The sequence below is a fragment of the Coregonus clupeaformis genome, chromosome 40, assembly GCF_020615455.1.
Source record: "Coregonus clupeaformis isolate EN_2021a chromosome 40, ASM2061545v1, whole genome shotgun sequence".
NCBI classification, from domain to species: domain Eukaryota; kingdom Metazoa; phylum Chordata; class Actinopteri; order Salmoniformes; family Salmonidae; genus Coregonus; species Coregonus clupeaformis.
The window spans coordinates 31,257,672-31,281,452 of NC_059231.1; the positions used below are offsets into that span (position 1 = coordinate 31,257,672).

Below are 23,781 nucleotides of genomic sequence, written 5' to 3' on the forward strand. Positions count from 1 at the left end.
GCTGGACCCCAGGAAGAGTAGCTGCTTCTACCTTTCTATCATTGGATTCGAACATGCAACCTTTGGCACCAGAGGCAGATGCTTAAGGCCATCCACCATCCCCATCCACAACAGCCTATCAAACTCAAAACCAAAACCTACTTGATGGTAACAGCACTTACTGTTGCCCTTAGTGGTCGGTTTCCAAGTCAACTCCCAATGTCCTCAGACATGGATGGACGTTGAATACTGACTTGTATCACGCGTGACTTGGCTGGGTTAAAGTATGAGTGCTGGGTCTGGAGGTTTCTAGGTTTAGGGGGTAGGGAGAGCAGACTGAAACCCTGGTTCTGATTATCAGACTGCACTAGGATGGGGAAGCCCTGACTCATCTTATTATACACAGATGGACTAGACACATAGGGAGGGTGGTAAAGCCTATACAGAGGGACACATAATACACAAACACACACACACAGAACACACACGCTTGTACTTACTTCTGTACGGCCCGTGCTATAGACAGAGCAGTAGATCCGGTCTCGTTAACGCTGTCCAGTGTGACATTGGGCAGGTCGTCATCGTCACTGTCACTCTTGATGTGCCGTGGCGACAAGCCGTTGTGGTCAGTGCGTGCTGCCATGGAGACAGACAGAGAAGAGTTAGTCCCATATTTTATATTCTGTACTGTAACATGTGATACTGTCAAGAGGTTACATGAGTTAGACATACAGATATACTATCTTAATTTGATCACTGTGGTAGAAGATAATTTTTCTTGTAGCGTATTAGAGGTTTAAAATGTCAGACTTGATTTACAGTGGGTGTCGAAATTATTGGCAAGATTCGCAAAAAATACTGTATAAAATAAAATACTAATACTGAGCTATATTGTATGCAAAAAAAGTGGGAAATATTATTATTTTATACTAATATACACTGAATGGACAAACATTAGAAACACCTGCTCTTTCCATGACACGCTGACCAGGTGAATCCAGGTGAAAGCTATGATCCCTTATTGATGTCACTTAAATCAACTTCAATCAGTGTAGATGAAGGGGAGGAGACAGGTTAAAGAAGGATTTTTACGCCTTGAGACAATTGAGACATGGATTGTGTATGTGTGCCATTCAGAGGGTGAATGGGCAAGACAAAATATTGAAGTACCTTTGAACAGGCGCACCAGTTTGAGTGTGTCAAGAACAGCAACGCTGCTGGGTTTTTTCACAATCAACAGTTTCCCGTGTGTATCAAAAATGGTCCAACACCCAAAGGACAGCCAGCCAACTTGACACAACTGTGGGAAGCATTGGAGTCAACATTGGCCAGCATCCCTGTGGAAAGCTTTCGACACCTTGTAGAGTCCATACCCTGAAGAATTGAGGCTGATCTGAGGGCAAAAGGGTGTGTTCCTAATGTTCTTAGGGCAAAAGGGGATGTTCCTAAGGTTATGTACACTCAGTGTAATTGTTCAGAGAAATATATTTTATTTGACAAGTAATATTATTGTTCTCTCAAAAAGATAGTGGTAAACATGATAGGCACCCCTGTTTTCAATATCTTTCAATACCTCACCTTTCGAGGATAACGGCACTGAGCCTTTTTCTAAAGTGTTTTATGAGATTGGAGAATACATTGGGAGGGATCTTAGACCATTCCTCCATACAGAATCTTTCCAGATCCTTGATATCCTTTGTCTGCGTTTATTGACTGCCCTCTTCAATTCAAACCACAGGTTTTCAAAGGGGATCAGAGACTGAGATGGCCATTGCAAAATGTTGATTTTGTGGTCAGTTAACCATTTCTTTGTGGATTTTGATGCTTGGGGTTATTGTCTTGATGGAAGATCCACTTGCGGCCAAGTTTCAGCCTCCTGGCAGAGGCAACCAGGTTTTTTGATAAAATGTCCTGGTACTGGGTAAAGTTCATCATGCATTGACCTTAACAAGGGCCCCAGGACCAGTGGAAGCAATATAGGACCATAACATCAAAGATCCATCACCATATTCTACAGTAGGTATGGGGTTCTATTCTGCTTATGCATAATTATTTTGATGCCAAACCCACTACTGGTGTGCGTGGCCAAAGAGCTCTATTTTCATGTCATCTGACGATAGCACCGGTTCCATTCCAAGTGCCATTGCCGTTTTGCACACGCCAGGCCTTTACATTTGTTGGATGACATGAAAATATAACTATTTTGCCACACACACCAATAAAGCTCAGTATTTGTATTTTATACAGTATTCTTTGTCAAGGGTGCCAATAATTTCAGACCCCACTGTATCCTAAGAATTGTTTTTATCAACCCCTACAAAAATGTATATTATTTATAATTCCTGCTGTGAGAAACTAGTCAAATTAAGATAGGATATATGTATGATGTTAGGGTTTGTTTGTACTGCCATTAGACACAAACACGGAAGACAAAGACAGAAGTTCCATATTACATTATACTGTATACTGTACCATATACAGACACAGACAAGCCGATACACTTTACAAAAAGTTTTGTCTATCAACAACCACTCCTTAAAATACAGTATATGTTTTAATCATATGTCATACTGTATGCATCGAATAACAGTCCAACATATCAGACAATGTTTTTTTAGTTTTCTGTAAAATAATTTGCTCTTACTGTACATGGTTTCCAGTTACTTGGATTTTATTTGATATTTTCCCTCTATGTTGCTACTTTGGTATTATTCAAATGACCTGTCTGACACCGATTTCTCATTCCTAGTCAGAATGCTCTGACATACTTTCTTTGAATTTCATTCATAGTCATGTTCAATACATTAAATTTCACTCAAAGAAGAGCTTGATGAAGGCCACGTCACTTCACTCATAGAAAACCAAATGAATGTTTTTCAGAATTGTAATACTGTAGCTATATTTTCTCTTCTTTGCATCTAACAGCAATCAAAGCCCCAGCCCTCTTACCCTTTCTGCAGACCAAAATAGATACTGAAAACACCCAGTACATCCTGTACGGTAGACTGTCTGAACCTCTCTGTGTGTGAGTGTGCGAGCGTGCGTGCATGCGTCCATGTGTGTTCGGCACCACAGGGAGTGAAAATGCTCATGCCATGCTACAGGCCGTTAGTCTGACGACTCACACAGAAGTCTTCCGCTGCTCTGTCGTTCGCTACATTCTTTAGTATGACACTGCCATCATTGAAGTTGTTTGTGGTGACGAGGGGCACGAGGGTCGTTGTACAAAACATAGTCATCAGTGTTTGGATCGTCTCTAACCAAAGCAAATGACACATTTTCAAGCTGCCGCTTTACCCACGTGTGCTCTGGCTCTAGCCCAACCCATCGGTTTCTGGGTCAATCAGACGGCCCCGAATGTGTTCACATTCGGTGAAGGTTCGGGGAGGTACTCAGATCCAGACTCACTGCGGAGAAGACAATAACGTCCATGGGCGTGGCGTAGCGATTGGCAGGAGCAAGGAGTATGGGTAGCCATGCAAACAGGCTGTCCTGCCCTCAGGCCAGTTGTCTGGCATGATTGACAGCTCCTGACAGGAAGTGCCTGCAGGGTCTACACTGAGGATGGGCCCACCCCAGAGACACCCCCACATGTGCAGACACGAACATACACTAATACACATATGCACACACACATATTATTAGCCACTATCACCCCCGCCTTGTAGATAAAAAGCTGGGTGGTGCAGTGTATTTGGGCGTTGTTGTTGTCTCTGAGCAGTGGGTGGGGGACGTCGTGATAGTGATAGCCCATCAACTGTGTGTGTGTGTGTCTACATGCCCACAGTCCGTGTGGGTTGAGCTTTAGACAAAAACATCACTGTCTATTTGTTCAAAAGCACATCTCTCCTACAGCAGACTAATGTACAGACATCTCTCTTTTATTAAAAAATATATTATGAAAGCTTGTGAAATATTATTTTACAATAAATTCTGTAAAACACATTCAGGCTTTTGCCTTTCATGTATAGAGGAATGAAATGATATGTTAAGAAAGACTGAGCTCTGCTCACTGTGTAATCCTGTGGTGGGTAACAGGGACCACAGTGTGTACATGGTCTTCAATATAGACCACTGTTAGTTGTTTTAGAGCTGGGCAAGAACAAAAGCCTGCACTCCCCGCAATAGGCCTGCAGTTTCCCATTCCTGATCATCCACAGCTTCATTTTCCTCAGTTACCAAGCTCAATTCTACATGTGTAAATTCTCTTTTCATTGACCAGGCCAAATGTGACCCTTGACCTCCAGCCGATTGGAGCAATGCTCTATTGTTGCTAATGTTCCTTTGAGAATGTCACAACTTCTCCAATGGGCGACTCACTGGTTATATGACCAGGGCCTTCAGCTATTCTATAGTTAAGCATTCTCCTGCTCTCAGAGTACTGCCAGGACAGAGGCAGAGCAATGCAATGAACAAACTCTGACCAACCCAACAGAATATCGCTACAAAATGTGTGACAATTCATCTACACCTTATTACAATGTCAATATATGGAGCACATACAGTACATGGTAAAATACAAAATACACACTTGCATTGGGGTTCAATTCCATTTCAATAGTCAGTTCATTGAGAATCATAGAGGAAAATTGGAATTGGAAACGGAATTTCAGTTTAATTCTTGAATTGACTGAATTAAAGTAGAAATTGAATGCACTCTGTACCAATCCTGGTATATGTATTTGTATGTATTATGGATCCCCATGCCTTGGCAGCAGCTACTCTTCCTGGGGTCCAGCAAAATTAAGGCAGTTATACAACTTTAAAAACATTACAATACATTCACAACAGATTTCACAACACATTAAGTGTTTGCCCTCAGGCCCCTACTCAACTACCACATATCTACAACACAAAATCCATGTGTACGTGTGTGTATAGTGTGTATGTTATCGTGTGTGTGTATGCATGTGTCCCTGCCTATGTTTGTGTTGCTTCACAGTCCCCGCTGTTCCATAAGGTGTATTTTTATCTGTTTTTTAAATCAAATTTTACTTCTTGCATGAGTTACTTGATGTGGAATAGAGGTCCATGTAGTCATGGCTCTATGTAGTACTGTGCACATCCCCATAGTCTGTTCTGGACTTGGGGACTGTGAAGAGACCTCTGGTGGCATGTCTTGTGGTGTATGCATGGGTGTCCAAGCTGTGTGCCAGTAGTTCAAACAGACAGCTCGGTGCCTTCAACATGTCAATACCTCTCACAAATATAAGTAGTGATGAAGTCAATCTCTCCTCCACTTTGAGCCAGGAGAGATTGGATGTACACAGAGAGCTAACATTAATAATATGCATGTCAATGGCCAGCCATGCTGCCCTGTTCTGAGACAATTGCAATTTTTCTAAGTCCCTCTTTGTGGCACCTGACCACACGACAGAACAGTAGTCCATGTGCGACAAAACTAGGGCCTGTAGGACCTGCCTTGTTGACAGTGCTGTTAAGAAGGCGGAGCAGCGCTTTATTATTGACTTCTCCCATCTTAGCTACTGTTGTATCAATATGTTTTGACCATGACAGTTTACAATCCAGGGTTACTCCAAGCAGTTTAGTCACCTCAACTTGCTCAATTTCCACATTATACATTACAAGATTTAGTTGAGGTTTAGGGTTTAGTGAATGATTTGTCCCAAATACAATGCTTTTAGTTTTTGAAATATTTAGGACTAACTTATTCCTTTCCACCAATTCTGAAACTAACTGTAGCTCTTTGTTAAGTGTTGCAGCCATTTCAGTCGCTGTAGTAGCTGACGTGTATAGTGTTGAGTCTTCCGTATACATAGACAAACTGGCTTTACTCAAAGCCAGTGGCATGTCGTTAGTAAAGATTTTAAAAAGTAATGGGCCCTCTGGAATTCCTGATTCTACCTGGATTATGTTGGAGAGGCTTCCATTAAAGAACACCCTCTGTGTTTTGTTAGACAGGTAACTCTTTATCCACAATATAGCAGGGGTGTAAAGCCATAACACATACATTTTTCCAGCAGCAGACTATGATCGATAATGTCAAAAGCCACACTGAAGTCTAACAAAACAACTCCCACAATCTTTTTATCATCAATTTCTCTCAGCTAATCAGTAATTTGTGTAAGTGCTGTGCTTGTTGAATGTCCTTCCCTATAAGCGTGCTGAAAGTAGTTTACTGTAAAATAGCATTGTATCTGGTCAAACACAATTTTTTCCAAAAGTTTAGTAAGGGTTAGTAACAGGCTGATTGGTCGGCTATTTGAGCCAGTAAAGGGGGCTTTACTATTCTTAGGTAGCGGAATGACTTTTGCTTCCCTCCAGGCCTGATGGCACACACTTTCTAGTAGGCTTAAATTGAAGATATGGCAAATAAGAGTGGCAATATCGTCCGCTATTATCCTCAGTAATTTTCCATCCAAGTTGTCAGACCCCGGTGGCTTGTCAATGTTAATAGACAAAAATATTTGTTTCACCTCTTGGTACACAGTGCATTCAATGTTAGAGAGGGGTTTACCATAGTTCATAGATGCAATAATATACAACAAAGCATGTCCTATACACTCTCTCTAGTATGCTGTCTATCTGGATGCTACTCTCTCTTCCCCCATCTACCAGCTCAGCTGCTGTCTCAGAGCAGTGCAGACAGTGGCCATAATGGTCTCTAATAATATGGGTCTGTAGGCAGGAGACAGACATGGGGTTATTGTAGGACCCGGGTTCAAATATTATTCAAACCCTTTCAAAACTGTGATGGATTGAGTTTGCTTTGGGCAATTAAACCAAAGGCATACAGTAGTCTCCAAAATTGCCAAACTCCTCCCACTGGCACTCCAGACAGACTCAAGCAAATGCTCAAAGTATTTAGAAAAATTTCAATCACTATTTGAACCCAGGTCTGAGTATTACAGCAGAAAGAAAACACAGCCAATACTAAAACTACAACTCTGTCTCTGATTTTCCTTTATAGGGTCTTCCTTCCCCCCAAGACTGAGAATCTACATTCTCAGCAAGACCCCTAATTACACAGGCTGATTAGTAGAGACGTTAGTTGGAAAACGTGTATTTGGAGCGAGGGAAGGGGACACAAAAGAGGAGTACATGGTGGAGAGGTGGGAAGAGCCCTGGCGCATTTCTTTCTTTCTCTCTCTTTCTTGCCTATTGTTTCCAGTCAAGCCTAGTTTCCATGGCAACCTGCTCCCGGAGACCGATATGAGAGAGGAAGGGCACATGCCCCTCTCTCTGAAAGAGGATGGCCAACCTGAGTGTGTGTATGGGGGGTGGGTGGGCGGTAGGGCCGTGTCCGTGTGAGAGAGAGTGAGAAAAGAGATAGAGCGAGAGAGAGGGAGAGAGAAGAGAGCTGTTCTTTCATCATTCTCTTGATCCTACACTTCATTACAGTCCAGTACAGATAATGCATACAGCAACAGCAATTCCCAAGGAGACATTACGAACATTACTTATTGAGACTAATATAGTGACACTTAGGGATTCTTACATGTCTGCAACTCAGTATGATTGCCAGTTATCAATACATCAGGAACAAATGTCACATCCTACAAAGAAGCACAATAGTGTGGAGCTGTGGTCCAGTGTTAACACTCCTGGCTCCATGCACATATGTGACACCCCGCAGGAGACTGGGGTTCAATCCCAGAGTGTTCCCTTCTCTCTGTGTCTCCTCCTCATCTATCTCCAACTGTTTCAAATCTGTCTGTCAGTAAAATATGAAAGGAGAGTGACTCTCCATAAAAGGAGAACAATAATGTGTCAAATGAGGGGACAGGTCATGTAATCATACAAAGAAGCATATTAGTGTGCATTCCACTATGTGTCTATAGTGAAAGGACGGTACAGTACTTTGGCTCGCTCTGCAGTGCTTTTCCAACCAGAGAAACAGTTTGTTTGGATATACATTTTACATTTACATTTTAGTCATTTAGCAGACGCTCTTATCCAGAGCGACTTACAGTTAGTGAATACATTTTCTTTTATACTGGCCCCCCGTGGGAATCGAACCCACAACCCTGGCGTTGCAAACGCCATGCTCTATCAACTGAGCTACATCCCTGCCGGCCATTCCCTCCCCTACCCTGGACAACGCTGGGCCAATTGTGCGCCGCCCATGAGTCTCCCGGTCGCGGCCGGCTGCGACAGAGCCTGGATATCATTGCAGTACTGCCAAACCCAATGACTCTACAGTTGAATGCAATGTTCTTTCTGTAACGTCTTACGCTATATCACCCATAAAACACACACACACAAATATGCACACACACAAATGTACACACACGGTAACTGTACAGTACAATACAGTACAATGCAATGCTCTGTGTGCCTCATGTTCTGGCTGTATAACCACAGTGACTGTGTCTGCCCCACCCCAGGGCTGACCCCGATTCCCATGCTCTCCTCTCACACACTGGATGGAGCTGGTGGTGTTGCTGTGTGTGTGTGTGTGTGTGTGTGTGTGTGTGTGTGTGTGTGTGTGTGTGTGTGTGTGTGTGTGTGTGTGTGTGTGTGTGTGTGTGTGTGTGTGTGTGTGTGTCTGTGCTCTCAATGTACACTGCCACCCATCTTCAATATCGGTCTCCACCCTATTACGCAATCCTTGTTTTTCCTCTCTTTCGTCCTCTCTCCTCTCCCAGAATGCAGACACCCAGCGTTTAAAGCGCCCGTCTCAGTGGACCCTCCCGCATACCCAATGAGTGGGTGTGTGTGTGTCAATCTGCCAGGGAGTGACGGACAGCAACCTCAGATAAACAATGTTATTTTACAACAAACTGCTCCCCAGTGTACAGCCTCCAGTCCACTTGACAGAAACACCCAAAGTCACTAGTGGTTTACACACAGTGACTATAAAACCACACCCTGTAACAAGCCTGCCTGCTCCAAAACTCTCTCTCTGTCTCACTCTCTCAAATCCTCTCTCTCTCTCAAATCTAAGTATAACCCAGACCCAGATGTGTGCTTTAGATTAGGGGAAAGAAATACGGCAGCCTGCCTGGTCCTCGTTACTTGGACTGGAGGCAATAGGACGGCCGAGGAGAAAAATCCTCACACTTACAGACAGAAAGCTTTTCATCCTCTAAATCTCATCTGCTCTCAGAAGGAGTGCGTTATCTCCTGGGGTCCCTCTTTAGCATAGGGCACACACATGCCTGTCATTACACCGGATGGTGTTGTGTCTTTCTCTGTCTCCTCTCTCTTTTCATTTCTGATCAGAAGTGTTCTCATACTGTATTGTAGACATTGTCTGTTGAGACAGAAGGGAGGAGAAGGCAGGACTATGTATGGGTGGCTAACTTTATCCCAAGTAACTCCATCTATGGCATTGGGATGATAAGGCAGGAAGATGTTTAGTATGATGTTTGTCTGAATGTCAGGCTGTTGCGTTCGGGTACAAGACAATACATGCAACTAAACAGTCATGACACTGTTGTGACACACAGGGCTTATAGTGTACAGTAACTGCAGTACATGGCAAGGTAAGATGAAGTGTTACATAAGTATCCTTGTCCCACTTTTGTCATATACTGTACATTCCCGTAAAGAGTAAAAAGAGAAGAGCGAGGGAGGAGAAGACCGAAGACAATTTGGAAATGAGATGTGAGATCACAGAGAGAAGGTAGTCTTCTGCCTTGTCTCACATGACTCTTCAGGATGACGTGAGAGAGAGAGAGAGAGAGAGAGAGAGAGAGAGAGAGAGAGAGAGAAGAGAAAAGAGAGAGAGAGAGATAAAGAGAGCGACAGATAGAGAGAGAGAGAGAGCACGCTCTTTGTCTCACCTTTGCAATGGTGGCTCTTGTGGTCGTCCAGCAGAGGTAGCATGATGGCATTGTTGTGGAGGCTGGAGGGGGAGCGCACGGCCTTGGTGTGCATGAGGGGCAGCGACTGCACCACCACAGGGATACGATGCACTTGGTGGCCCCCCATCTTACCCCCTACTCCTCCTCTGCCCTGTACCCCTCCAAGGTTCAGGGGGCTGGAGCGTGGCGGCGGCACGGGGTGCATGATGTGCAAAAACTGCTGTTGATGATGATGACCCCGGACAGCAGCTCCAGGGGCTACCAGGGGCCCGGGTGTGAGCACGGACGAGGCGGAGGTGATGACAGACAGAGAGGAGAATGACAATGATGAAGAAGAAATGGAGGGCGGAGAGAAAGCCGAAGTGACAGGAGAAGCGGTGGAGGTGAAGGACGGGGGTGAGGGGCGGGGCTTGTTGATTGACAGGTCAACAGGCTCGGTCTGTGTCTGGAAGTGGGGATCATGGGAGAGCAGGTCCTCAGGAGGTTCAGGTTTGACTTTGCTTAGCAGGAGGGGGACGGTGTCCATCGTGGGGTAGCTGTGTACTTTGGGGGACTAAAGAGGAGAAGAGAGACACATTTCTGATTATTGATCCAACATCTGTATTAGTCATTGGTGGTCGTGCCTTTGCTATGCATACCACTTAACCCTGCCAAAACACACACTTTTGACCTTTGGGGGATTGAGGGAGGAAAAGAAACACATGAGTCAAAAGATCCATGTTCTATACATGATCTACATGTGTCATGATTTTGCAGCAATACATATAGCCCATTGGAACTACTACACAAGCTGTGGCCAAAGACATATTCCAGTGGCAGAAAATTATTGCTGCCTTATGTCCCATAAAGGATGAAGAGGACTGAGTAAGTATTGGAACTAGCTAGTCTATATGTACAACGGTGTCCATATTAACAGCCTCAATCTCAGCAGGACTTGTTTCAATTTCAGCAGGACTTGTTTCAATCTTTCATTCTAAGGTAACATAAATACATAGATGATGATGTCCTGTATGATAGAGATATAATGACAAAACAGACATGTGTATGCACTGATATTTACTAGATTAGAGAGGGTGAAGTATGTGAACATAGTAATATCCTCTTGCTCATGGAAGCCGTCAACTCCCAAAATGATTCATCTGTCGTAACTATGATGTCATAGACCGAGAGGAAATGATGGAGAACGTTTGGTCTCTTCTCTCTACTGGCATTTGTTACTTTCTCTCTTGAAGTGTATGTCTCTCTCTTTGTGGCTCTTGTCATCTCTTATTGTGCTTATCTCTCATTCTCTCTCTTTTGGCCCCTCTCTTTCCCTGACTCTTTCCACCCCCCTCATTCGCTCTCCCTCTCTTTCTCCACCTCTCGCTCTCTCTCGCCTGGTATTTGTCTCTTTCTCCCTCCTGGTTTCTATCCCACAGGAACACAGCTCTCTTTGCTCTCCCATATCTCTCCTAAATCTCCTTTCGTGATGGTGGAAAAACATAATATGGGCCATCATCTGTCCCAGGCCTCTTAAGGTTCAGTGTGTCCCTCCATGCACCCCATACTTAACACATCCCAGGCCTCTAAGTCACACTGTTCTGTCTGTCCAGAGGCATTTCATAACACTGTTTATCTCAACTTAACTATCTAGGACATACCACTGTCAACTGCTAGCCTGCTACTGTCAATAGACAGGACTCTCTGAACATGGTGGCTGCATGAAAGGCCCTATTTTAAAACATAACTATTACAATGTTTTAAGAAGTAAATCCACAACAGTATGTGCATGAATAACCCTGTAGAACGTTTTAATAGTAATTTATAAAATCCACAGATACAAACTATCCATTGTATTTATCAGTAATATGTTACCAACAAGGTTACACTTTACTGTAGGTGTCCTTTCACATTCACATAACCTTTATAACAGCTACATAACACATTATAACATTCATCATAAGCCTTCGTTAACAGTTATTGAGCAACGGCATGTTATGTAGCTGTTATAAAGGCTTTATGAATGCATACAAAGGACACCTACAGTAAAGTGTACCAGATAAATGAAGCTATGTGTGAATGTTACATTCCCCAAAAAGAAACCAAAAAATGATCTCTCAAACAGAAAGGGGAACTAACAAAGAGTCACTAAAAACAACCAAAACAAAACAGGTAGGGGTTTCGAAGAGGTTCTCAAAGCCACCTATGTCCACTGAAAGTTGCAAGCAACAAGAAATATGGGTCCTAAAAGACACTCACCATAAGTGCCCACTAAATTTGCACAAGAAAAGGCAAACGAAAATAAAAACCAACACCAACCTATAATATGCAGTAAAAAGAAAGTGGAGCAAACCAAATAGGGAGACCCAAAATAAAAGGCTTTGTATTCACAAACTTAAAGAGGGAACGCTAAACAGTGGTCTAGGTCTCTCATGCCCACTGGAGCTCTGGGTGAAACTAATGACAGACTAACGAGGCTACAGGTGCAACACATCCTGACCAACAAGGATGATTCCAATCAGGGCAAGCCACACCCAAACAGAACCAACCTCTATAATCCAAATCGAAATTGAAAACGATATTGAGCAAAACCCAAATGCCTATAACAGTGGAAAACGTAAACTGGTATATAAGTATACTTGTTTACACTGTATACAGGGTTGGGGAGTAACGGATTACAAAAATACCTGTAAATGCAATTCGTTACATTACCAACAAAAAAATTGTAGTCAGATTACAGATACTTTTGAAAAACTAGATGATTACTTCTAGGATTACTTTTAAATTCAGAAAGGATGTTTGCCAAATAATTATTTGACACCTTTCTGTTTTCTCAATGACATTCAAATCAGCATTGAAAAAAGGCAGCAAGTTTAAGTTTGTTCTGCCTGAGCGAGTCTGACCACAAGTCAGAGAACACTATGATGACACACCAAATGTGTTTGATGGATCGCAGGAAAAGAGCAGGAACAGGCTTTTGTAGGATACTTCCAATGGTGCGACAGTTGTCGGAATCCAAAGATTATCCAACTTGAATAAACTCTTAGAGGTAATGACTACAGCAGTGGTGTAGCCTACGGGCGATACAGATGTCACTTAGGCCTATTAGGCTACATAGCGCATTGATGCGAATCACACTGCTGCTCTCTCATTTAGCTATTTGCACCTTACGGATTGTAGTTGTTGTGGATGGCTGTTCACAAATGTATATGTGTATTTAACCTCTATGGGATCGGTGTCCCGTATATGGGACAGTTGAGCTAACGTGAACTAATGTGATTAGCATGACTGTTGTAAGTAACAGCAACCTTTCCAGGACGTAGACATGTCTTATATGGGCAGAAAGCTTAAATTCTACATAATCTAACTGCACTGTCCAATTTACAGTAGCTATTACAGTGAAAGAATACCATTCTATTGCTTGAGGAGAGTGCACAACAACAAAAAACGTATCACGGCAACTAGTTTGATACATTCCCCTCTGAAGCTAAATAATGTACTTACATTCAGTAATCTTGCTCTGATTTGTCATCCTAAGGGTCCCAGAGATAAAATGTAGCATAGTTTTGTTTGATAAAATCCATTTTTATATTCAAATGTAGGAACTGGGTTCTACAGTTTGAACCCCTGCTGTCTCTGGCTCCACACCCACCCCACCTGGCCATCTAGATGTGTGAAAGTTTGTGTATAAACTAATGATCCATCATGTATGACATTCCCGGGAGTGTGCAAACGTACATTTTGTATTACCATTTCATTTTTGTATGTTCTCTATAGTTATGTACTTGAAAATGTATCATTTGACCAATTCGGCACATTTGGGCAGACTTGATAAAAAATAGTCCAATATTGCATCAATCTGAAACGTTGCACACACACTGCTACTAGTGGCCAAAATCTAAATTGCTCCTAAACTGCAATTTCATATTTCTCTTGCATTTCAAAAATGATGGAACAAAAAACAGAATAGAAAACGCATGTTTTTCTATTATCTTTTACCGGATCTAATGTGTTATATTCTCCTACATTAATTTCACATTTCCACAAACTTCAAAGTGTTTCCTTTCAAATGGTATCAAGAATATGCATATCCTTGCTTCAGGTCCTGAGCTACAGGCAGTTCGATTTGGGTATGTCATTTTAGGCAAAAATTGAAAAAAAGGGTCTGATCCTTAAGAGGTTAAACCCAATAATGGTTGAATTGAAGAAGTTTAAGCTGCCTATCAATCATTGCTTTTGCGACATGGGGTGTATTCATTACGGAAACTGTTCACCGTTTAAGAACCAAATGGAAGCAAACAGAGCAAAACGAGAGTTTCTATTGGACAAATTCAGGTAGGTCCCTCCCCGTTTCGTTCCGCTTGCTTCCGTTTAAGAAACGTTTTGCAACAGAAACGGCATAAAGAATACGCCCCAGTGGACAGCCAGTGAAAAATGCGCTCTTGCAACAGCTGTGTCGTGCGGATCCCAGCCTATGGAATGAAAGTTTATACCACTCCCACGTGGTATTGTGCTGCATACTGTAAAAAAATAAGTTGAATTTAAGAACACCACGAGTGGGGCTTTTACTACTCAATCTAATTTGTGCTGATTTAAAAAAAAGTCCATAGGCCTAACAGACACATATTCAAACTCAAGCACTTTTGATAGACAAACAGCTGCAAATTATTGAGATATCAAAGTGTCACCAACAAAAACGTAAACAATAGACCTATAGCAAATGCAGCATATGGAATACATTTTTCACATGCAAATAGCACTTTTTGGTAGTGCTCAAAGCATGCCATTCCGAGAGCAGCATTTATTTTTCAACTCGAAGCAATGAGCCCAAACAGTCCTCAATGACAACAAAGTCCTTAACAACAGAGTAGGCTAATTAGTCCTTCGTTTTTGGGGTATGCTCAGGTAAAACAATTTGGCTAATCGATATTTAAATATTTCCTTTCAAGTCCTATTTTTGAATATCAAGGGGTATTAAATTAATTGGAATGACTGAATATCTGACAGACTCTGTTGTTGTTTTTATGTAAAGATATAAGAAATATTTTATTATCTGTAGTAGAAAACAGTGGGTTAGAAGAAGCCTACATAACCAACCCATAAAGTAAAATGCAACATCCATTTATGGTCAGCTATCTAAACTCTGACATTGATTTATCCTGCAATAGATGTTCAATTGGTAATGTTAATTTTTGTCTTCTTCTAATGCCTCTTAAGCAGGTTGACATTTTTTTGGATGATACTTGTCCTTAAGGCAGAACTGAGTTATTTCTGCAAGATGGGCCAGCTGCAAAGTCAAAATTAGCTATATTAAACTGTTTATGATTTTATTTTTTAGCTTTTTGGTCTTAATTTAAGGTTATAGTTAGGCATTTGTGTGTTTATGGTAAGGGTTGGTGTCACAAGTGTAGAGAGGAGTAGGCAGGAAGCAGTCACATGTTTAGAACTACTGAATTTATTAAAGCGCCATAGCTTAAAGTGGGACGAAACCCACAGTGCAAAATATAAAGTACTCAGGAAATAGTAGGAGAGATTCCTCTCAGGAAAACACGCAACATATACAATGACCGACAAAGACAAATGACAGAGGGAGTATATATACAGTGATAGAGTGGGGATTGGAACCAGGTGTGTGTAATGATGACGAGACAAGTCTGGGGTTGATGAGTGAAGGCCGTTTGCCAGCAGCAGGTTCAGCAGCAGCTAGAAGGCAGGCGATGCCGAACACCTGAGCTGGACAGGATGGGGAGCAAAAGCGAAGGCTGGTGTGACAGGACCCGATACGATAATTGACAGGGAGCTGTAATCTGCGTGTCACCTCATTTATTCTCCTCAGGACTTTGAATGGCCCAACAAACTGCGGGCTCAGCTTCCGCAGTGCAGGCGGTGGGGCAGGTCCTTTGTAGAAAGCCAGACCCTGTCACCGGGGTGAAAGACCGGGGCCACACTGCGGTGACGATCGGCCTGCGCCTTCTGCCGGAGGACAACGTGCTGGAGACGGGTGTGCGCTGTGTTCCATAACTCCTCAGTGCGCCTGAACCAATCGTCCACCGCTGGAGCCTTGATCTGACTCCAGTGCCATAATGCCAGGGCCGGCTGATAGCCTAGAACACACTGAAAGGGTGTGAGGTTAGTGGAGGAGTGACGGAGGGAGTTTTGTGCGTGTTCTGCCCATGTCAGAAATGCAGCCCACTCCCCCGGCTGGTCCTGACAGTAATTACGAAGGTACCTACCCAGTTACTGATTTACCCGTTGCACCTGCCCATTAGACTGGGGACGGTACCCAGAGGTGACCTCCAGTCATTTCATGAAGGCCTTCCAGACACGGGAGGTGAACTGAGGACCACAGTCAGACACGATGTCCTCCGTGATCCCGTAGCACCGGAAGACGTGAGAGATGAGAGCCTCCGCGGTCTGCATGGGTGTAGGGAGACCAGGCAGAGGAATCAAATGACAGGCTTTGGAAAACCGGTCCACAACGACCAGCACAGTGGTGTGCCCCTCCGAGGGGGGAAGGTCTGTGACAAAGTCCACGGAGAGATGGGAGCAGGGTCATTGTGGAACCGGCAGCGGGTGGAGTTTGCCATAGGGGAGGTGTCTCTGTGCCTTGCTCTGTGCGCAGGTGGAGCAGGTAGAGACGTAAACCAGGAAGTCCCGGGCCAAGGTGGGCCACCAGTACTTGTCGGAGAGACAGTCGATAGTACGGGCTATACCCGTGTGCCCCGACACAGGTGCTGTGTGTGCCCAGGCTAGGAGACGGTCCCGCACATCAGAGGGCATGTAGATATGCCCCTCGGGACAGTGGGCAGGTGAGGGCTCTGGTCTCTGCATTTCGAGAGAGGGTAAATGTGCCCCCACGGGAGGGTAGAACCAGGCAGTAGGTCGATAGTGCAGTCCTATGGGCGATGAGGGGGCAGGCATGTGGCACTAGTCTTCGAAAAGGCCACCTGTAGGTCCTTGTATTCCTCCGGGATAGGGACGTGGGTGGCCTGCTCCGGACTTTCCACGGAGGTGGAACAGATAGACACCGAGAGACACCTCCCCTGACACTCCTGCGACCAACCCAACAGCCTCCTCTCTGTCCACGATATACTGGGGTTATGCAACTGTAACAGGGGAGACCTAAAACTATGGGGTGTGCAGGAGAGTCTAAGATGAGGAACGTGATGCGTTCATGGTGGTTGTGATCAACTGTGAGGGAAATGGGGATCGTGGTCTGGCTCACCAGTCCTGTTCCTAGGGGACGGTTGCCTAGGTCATGGACTGGGATAGGGGGTTGTGAAGGGACTAGAGGAATGCGTAATGATAAGGCCACTGACCGGTCTAGGAAATTGCCTGCAGCACCTGAGTCCACTAGGGCAGGACTCAGTGGGGGACCAGGATAGTCCGGGAAGGTGAGAGGGAGGAGGATGGGCTGGGTGGACAGAGTGGAGCAAGGCACATCCACGCCTACCTGGGAAGGTGCAGGAGCGCTCCTCGGCCTGTCGCTTCCTCGCCTGGTTCTCCTTCTGGGACAGGTGTTCCAGGGGTGGTCCGACTCCCCGCTGTAGGAGCAGAGACCCTGTTGACGGCGGCGTTGACGTGCCCACCTCCATGGGCTCAGTCTTGCAGGAGGTTCCTGGGAGAGACCCGAACCCCTGGGATGGGCGACGACGGGCACGCAGGAGATTATCCATGCGGATGGCCATGGCGATGAACTGGTCCAGCGTGAGGTTCTCATCGCAACAGGACAGCTCGGTGTGGACATCTGCCTGTAGCCCACTGTGGAAAACCGTCAACAGGCCCTGGTCGTTCCAGCCAGTGGACGCAGCCAACGTCCGGAAATCCAGAGCGTACTCAGACTCTGTCCTGGACCCCTGGCGCAGATGGAGGAGATGCTCACCTCCCTCTCGGCCCTCGGTTGGGTGGTCGAAAAAGGCATGGAAGAGTTGGATGAAGCGTTCATAGGACTGTACTTCTGGACCGTCCCACTCCCAGCCGGCGTGCGCCCACTCCAGAGCCCGGCCTGTCAGCACTGAAATCACCAAGGCCACCTTGTCCCTTTCAGAGGCCGTCCCGGCATGACGTGCAAGGTGGAGGTCACACTGCAGTAGAAACCCCCTACAGTGAGCTGGGGTGCCGTGAAACCACTCCGGGAGGGGCAGGTGGACGTTGCTGATCGGACCGAGTGATGTAGATGTGTTCATGGTGGTTGGGGTGGCTGGAACGACCGTGAGGAGTTGGGAAGGTGGAGGTGTAGCCTGCAGTTGGCATACGGTCTGGATCACCTCGTCCATGGCAGTCCCGAGGTGCTCCAGGCACCTGAAAGGCCGCTCAGCAAGGAAGAAGCCACTGCTCCAAAACCGCCATACAAAAATGCCAGACCACGGTTTGCAACTGCACATGGGGACAAATATCGTACTTTTTGGAGAAATGTCCTCTGGTCTGATGAAACAAAAATAGAACTGTTTGGCCATAATGACCATCGTTATGATTGGAGGAAAAAGGGGGTATCTTGCGAGCCGAAGAACACCAACCCAACCGTGAAGCACGGGGGTGGCAGCATCATGCTGTGGGGGTGCTTTGCTGCAGGAGGGTCTGGTGCACTTCACAAAATAGATAGCATCATGAGGAAGGAAAATTATGTGGATATATAGAAGCAACATCTCAAGACATCAGTCAGGAAGTTAAAGCTTGGTCGCAAATGGGTCTTCCAAATGAACAATGACCCCAAGCATACTTCCAAAGTTGTGGCAAAATGGCTTAAGGACAACAAAGTCAAGGTATTGGAGTGGCCATCACAAAGACCTGTCCTCAATCCTATAGAAAATTGGCCTTACTGCCATTATATATAAACACACTGAATAGCACACAAATACATGGCAAATCAGGTAAGCCACATTTGAATCTGAAGTACTTTTAGTGAAATGCATCAGAAACTTCTTGGGAAGTTCAAGAAAACATCAGGAAGGATCATGAGACAATAATTGTGTACGCTTTTCAAAAACTGTCATAATAGCTTGTAGCTCACACCATTCAGACTTTATAGCCACTCTACCGCTCTACCACAGCCTCCTTTCACAGCAGCAGCTAATAGCGGATTTAGTGGATTGAGACAGATCCAATGCAAGTACCCAGATGTTTCTAGCTCAAACAAAACCGGAAAAATTGCAGGGGAAAGGTTGGGGAATGGAGCTCAACTATAAGAAAAGTAACAGCATACAGTATGTCGCGCTGCATATTATAATTTCACTTGCAATGCATTAGCTCACAGCGCAGTGGAAAATTACGCCCAGAAGCTCCTGATCAGTCTATGAATGGTACTCGTAATTTGCTAAGTACATAGCAACTCCACCCCAGTGTAGATGAGCCAAACAAACAGCAGCTACGTTAGGCTAGCTGTTGTTTTCAAAGACTAGCATTTTCAACATCAAAATTCCTCCATTGATCACGTGACGTCAACACATGACGTAATCTTGCCTTCATAACATATTCCATGCACTGTATAGCCCCTCGGCTATTGTTGCGTTTTCTCTGAATAAGAGGATATCTAAAACTTGATGAAGAATATAGAAATTATGTAATGAAAAATGCTGAGAAGGCTGGACTGGTAGGGTTAACATGCTTGTTGTGTGTTCTCTGTTTGTGTGAACTTTATAGGCGGACAGTGATAAAAAGTGCCTGAGGCCAAAGGACTCTGAGGCATCGGACCTTTGGAGACTGAACTTGAAATATTGTGTCTCTTCTTTTTGTCAATGCAAGCTATTCAGCTTTGGATGGCTACTGTAAGCATTGGCTTTGACTTGTTTTGTTTCTTTCAATATTGCCATATTTCCTACAAGTAGCAGGACAGAGGGAAAATGTGAGATAGACAAAGATATTCTATTTCAAATGATTAGGAGATGTTTTTGTTTTCATAATCATTACGCAATTTAATCTGTCAAAGCAATGTACTTTACTACTGTCAGAACAATGTACTTTATAAGCACTGGATCACTGACAATCAGACCTGGGTTCAAATATTATTTGAAATCATCACTTTAGCTGGGATTGATTCAGCTTGCCTGGCGCAATGGATGGCACCAATAGAATAGTTGCACAACTGTAAACCCCGCCCATCTGGCACTCCAGGCAGACTAAAAGTATTTGAAAGATTTCAAGTAGTATTTGAAGCCACATCGGCTTTGGAGTTTTGAAAATCAATAATTTGCTACAGTCAAAAGGCTTTGGCAGAGGAATTGACAGGATGTCATATAGGCCGATAGGCTGTGGTTCCTTCATATTACCAAGAGATGGCAAAAGATTGCTGTGGTTTAAAAGGTCAAAATAACAGGGTGGATAAGGTTGCACAGAAGTGAAAAACATAAACTGAAATGTGCATATTGGTGTAGGCTTTGTATGGATCTCAACCCAACTGAAATGGAAAATGTTTTTGAAACCTCAGCCACCCCCAGTTTCTATTTCACAAAAACACACTCAGTCGCACACACACATGTGCATAGTCGCACACACACATGCGCATAGTCGCACATGCATGCATACACAGTGACTGACTTGGACAAAAATAGGTGCTGGTACTCATGAAGGGTGCCGGTACTGTTTATATTTTGGTGCAGGAGCTCCACAATACTTTTGAGCTAATATTCTATAAGAGAAAGCAGTAGAAAATTTGAGGTGCCGGTACTCAGCTCCGGTGAGCTCCTGCCCAAGTAAAGCACTGTGCATACACAAAAACGCACACATGTTCACTTGTATTATCCCTCAGACATGCATACATATACATACACACGTACACACACACACAAACAGTACACACTCTGTAAAAATCGTTTCAACAAATTATTATTAAGTAACTTGTTCCACTGTGATGAGTGTGATGAAAGGAGGCAGGCACAGGAGGGTAATCACCGAATACAGCGTTTAATCCTTCGTTGACACACAAATGCGCTCAAATAGCGATCAACGAAACAGGCACAGGGGAAACTCTCATCCCTGGCAACAACAAGGTAAGGGTAGCTCAACCGAGCTACCCACAGCTCACTACAAACAATCACCCACACAGGGTAAGCAGAGGGAACTCTTATACAATGACTAATGAGGGATAAGGACCAGGTGTGTGTGATTGATAAGACAAGACAAATGGAGTGATGATAAATGGATCGGCAGTAGCTAGTAAGCCGGTGATGCCGAACGCCGAAACCTACCCGAACAAGGAGGGGAGGCAGCCTCGGCGGAAGTCGTGACATCCACAGACTTTTTTTTTTGTTACTCAACTTTTGTTTACTCAACTCATAGTGTGGAAATATATATAAAACACAGAAAAATCACACTTTTGACTGCCTTTGTTTTCCATTGTGCCCCTAAGTTTATTACTGGTGATGGTTATAGAACTCACCATTGAGTTTTGTATCAAAAAGTGGGTTGGGCCTCTTTGTATGTAAGGAGAGAGCAGTCTTTTCTTGTGTTAATCTATAAAGCACTCATGCGGAAACGTCCTATCTATCTATCATCATTTATTCAATTTAGACTTACAAATGACCAAACCCGGTCTCAGGCTTGGATAACACTGCACCCTTTCGGTCTCCAGAGAGTTGGGTAAAGCTACTTTTAGTTTTTTGCGCCCTTTATGCAGAACAACTTACAGAGCTCTCTGAAATGACATGTTCTGGTCCCCCTTGGTAAGTCCGGAGTAATGATCAGAGACCTCTATGTTGATAAATGTGTCTGTTTTTCTTAATATATTTTGTAATATTGTATATTGTATGTGTTTGATGTATTTACAGTGCCTTCAGAAAGTATTCACACCCCTTGATTTTTTCTTCGTTTTGTTGTGTTACAAAGTGGGAATAAAATTGATTTAATTGTCATTTTTTGTCAATGATCTACACAAAATACTCTGTAATGTCAAAGTAGAAGAAACATTCTAAAATGTGTTTAAAAAAAAATAAAAAAAATACAACACTAAAATATCCTAATTAGATAAGTATTCAATACATGTTAGAATCACCTTTGGCAGCAATTACAGCTGTGAGTATTTCTGGGTAAGTCTCTAAGAGCGTTCCACACCTGGATGGTGCAACATTTGCCCATTATTCTTTTCAAAATTCTTCAAGCTCTGTTAAATTGGTTGTTGATAATTGCTAGACAACCATTTTCAGGTCTTGCAATAGATTCTCAAGCAGATTGAAGTCAAAACTGGAACTCGGACACTCAGGAACATTCACTGTCTTCTTGGTAAGCAACTCCAGTCTAGATTTGGCCTTGTGTTTTAGGTAATTATCCTGCTGAAAGGTGAATTCATCTCTCAGTGTCTGGTGGAAAGCAAACTGAACCAGGTTTCTTCTAGAATTTTGCCTGCGCTTAGCTCCATTCCATTTCTTTTTAATCCTGAGAAACTCCCCAGTCCTTAACAATTACAAGCATGCCCATAACATGATGCAGCCACCACTATGCTTGAATATGGAGATTGCTACTCAGTAACGTGTTATATTGGATTTGCACCAAACATACACTTTATATTCAGGACAAAAAGTTAATTGCTTAGCAAAATTTTTTGCTGTATTACTTTAGTGCCTTGTTGCAATCAGGATGCATGTTTTGGAAGTGTTTTATTCTGTACAGGCTTCCTTCTTTTCACTCTGTCAATTAGGTTAGTATTGTTGAGTAACTACAATGTTGTTGATCCATCCTCAGTTTTCTGCTATCACAGCTATTAAACTCTGTAACTGTTTTAATGTCACCATTGACCTCATGGTAAAATCTCTGAGCGGATTCCTTCCTCTCCGGCAACTGAGTTAGGAAGGACGCCTGTATCTTTGCAGTGACTGAGTGTATTGATACCCCATCCAAAGTGTAATTAATAACTTCACCATGCTCAAACGGATATTCAATGTCTGCTTGTTTTTAGTTTTCACCCATCTACCAATAGGTGCCCTTCTTTGCGAGGCAATGGAAAACCTCCCTGGTCTTTGTGGTTTGTGGAATCTGTGTTTGAAATGTGTCTGCTCTACTGACGGACCTTACAAATAATTGTATGTGTGAGGTACAGAGATCAGGTAGTCATAAAAATATAATGTTAAGCACTATTATTGCACTCAGAGTGAGTCCATGCTACATATTATGTGACTTTCTTACTCCTGAACGTATTCAGGCTTGTGATAACGAATGGGTTGAATACTTATGAACTCAAGACATTCCAGCTTCACATTCGGTCCAAGTTAGCTCCAAAAAATCTGTCAATTTAAAATGATGTGTTTGCTCTACTTGTCTCATATGTTAATTCAACTATGAATTATTATTTGGGCATCTTAACTAAAAAAGGCTATGCAACTGTCTACACACACAGTGCTTTTAACATACAATGTTTCAATGTACATATTTGACACACATTGACATACATGATTACATTATGCATGTTCATTTATACAGTAATTGTATATGTCCTCACCTGGGATAAGAACTCACAACCTCTTGGTTCATGGCAAACCGACTTTCCTGCTTCGTCTATATCAATTATACGTTAATCTGACTATTGTCTCATCATTGATTTGTTTGACTTATTTCAGCATTTTTTAAAAAAAATTTTTTTACTTTTAACAGAGCTGAGATTTACTTTGAAGTGCAAAATCTAGCAATACAGTTGAAATCTGTAATTGACACAGACATGGTGGCATAGCAGGACGATTGGAATGCTGTGAACCAAGAGGTTGTGAGTTCAACCTCTTGGTTGCCGACAAATTTTTTTGTTCAGCTAACACAAAAAAAAGGCTGTGGGACTAGTTACTTAAAGGACCAGTGCAGTCAAAAGCGTGAATTTACTGTGTTTTATATACATTTCCACACAATGAGGTTGGAATAATACTGTGAAATTGTGAACATGATGATAATGCCCTTTTAGTGTAAGAGCTGTTTGAAAACACTGCCTGAAATATCTGCCTGTTTTGGTAGGATGGAGTTTTGGCCTTCCATGGTGACATCACCATGTGGTAAATTAGTTAATAGACCAATAAGAAAGAGAGTTCCAAACCTCTCCAATTACATCACATTTTCAGGTTTTCCTCCCTTCTCAGACCAT

General features: G+C 43.4%; 1 protein-coding gene across 1 annotated transcript in view; it reads right to left on the bottom strand.

Moving 5' to 3' along the window:
• LOC121551204 (Krueppel-like factor 12) overlaps positions 1 to 11,008 on the bottom strand; it is a 70,531-nt gene extending 59,523 nt beyond the window's left edge. Inside the window, exons 1-2 of the mRNA XM_045212127.1 lie at positions 9,729 to 11,008; positions 480 to 615 (exon numbers count right to left, since the gene is read on the bottom strand). Of these exons, the coding sequence (XP_045068062.1) occupies positions 480 to 615; positions 9,729 to 10,275 (683 nt within the window). The 5' untranslated portion in view covers positions 10,276 to 11,008. The remainder of the gene's footprint in view (positions 1 to 479; positions 616 to 9,728) is intronic.
• Positions 11,009 to 23,781: the final 12,773 nt, after the last annotated feature.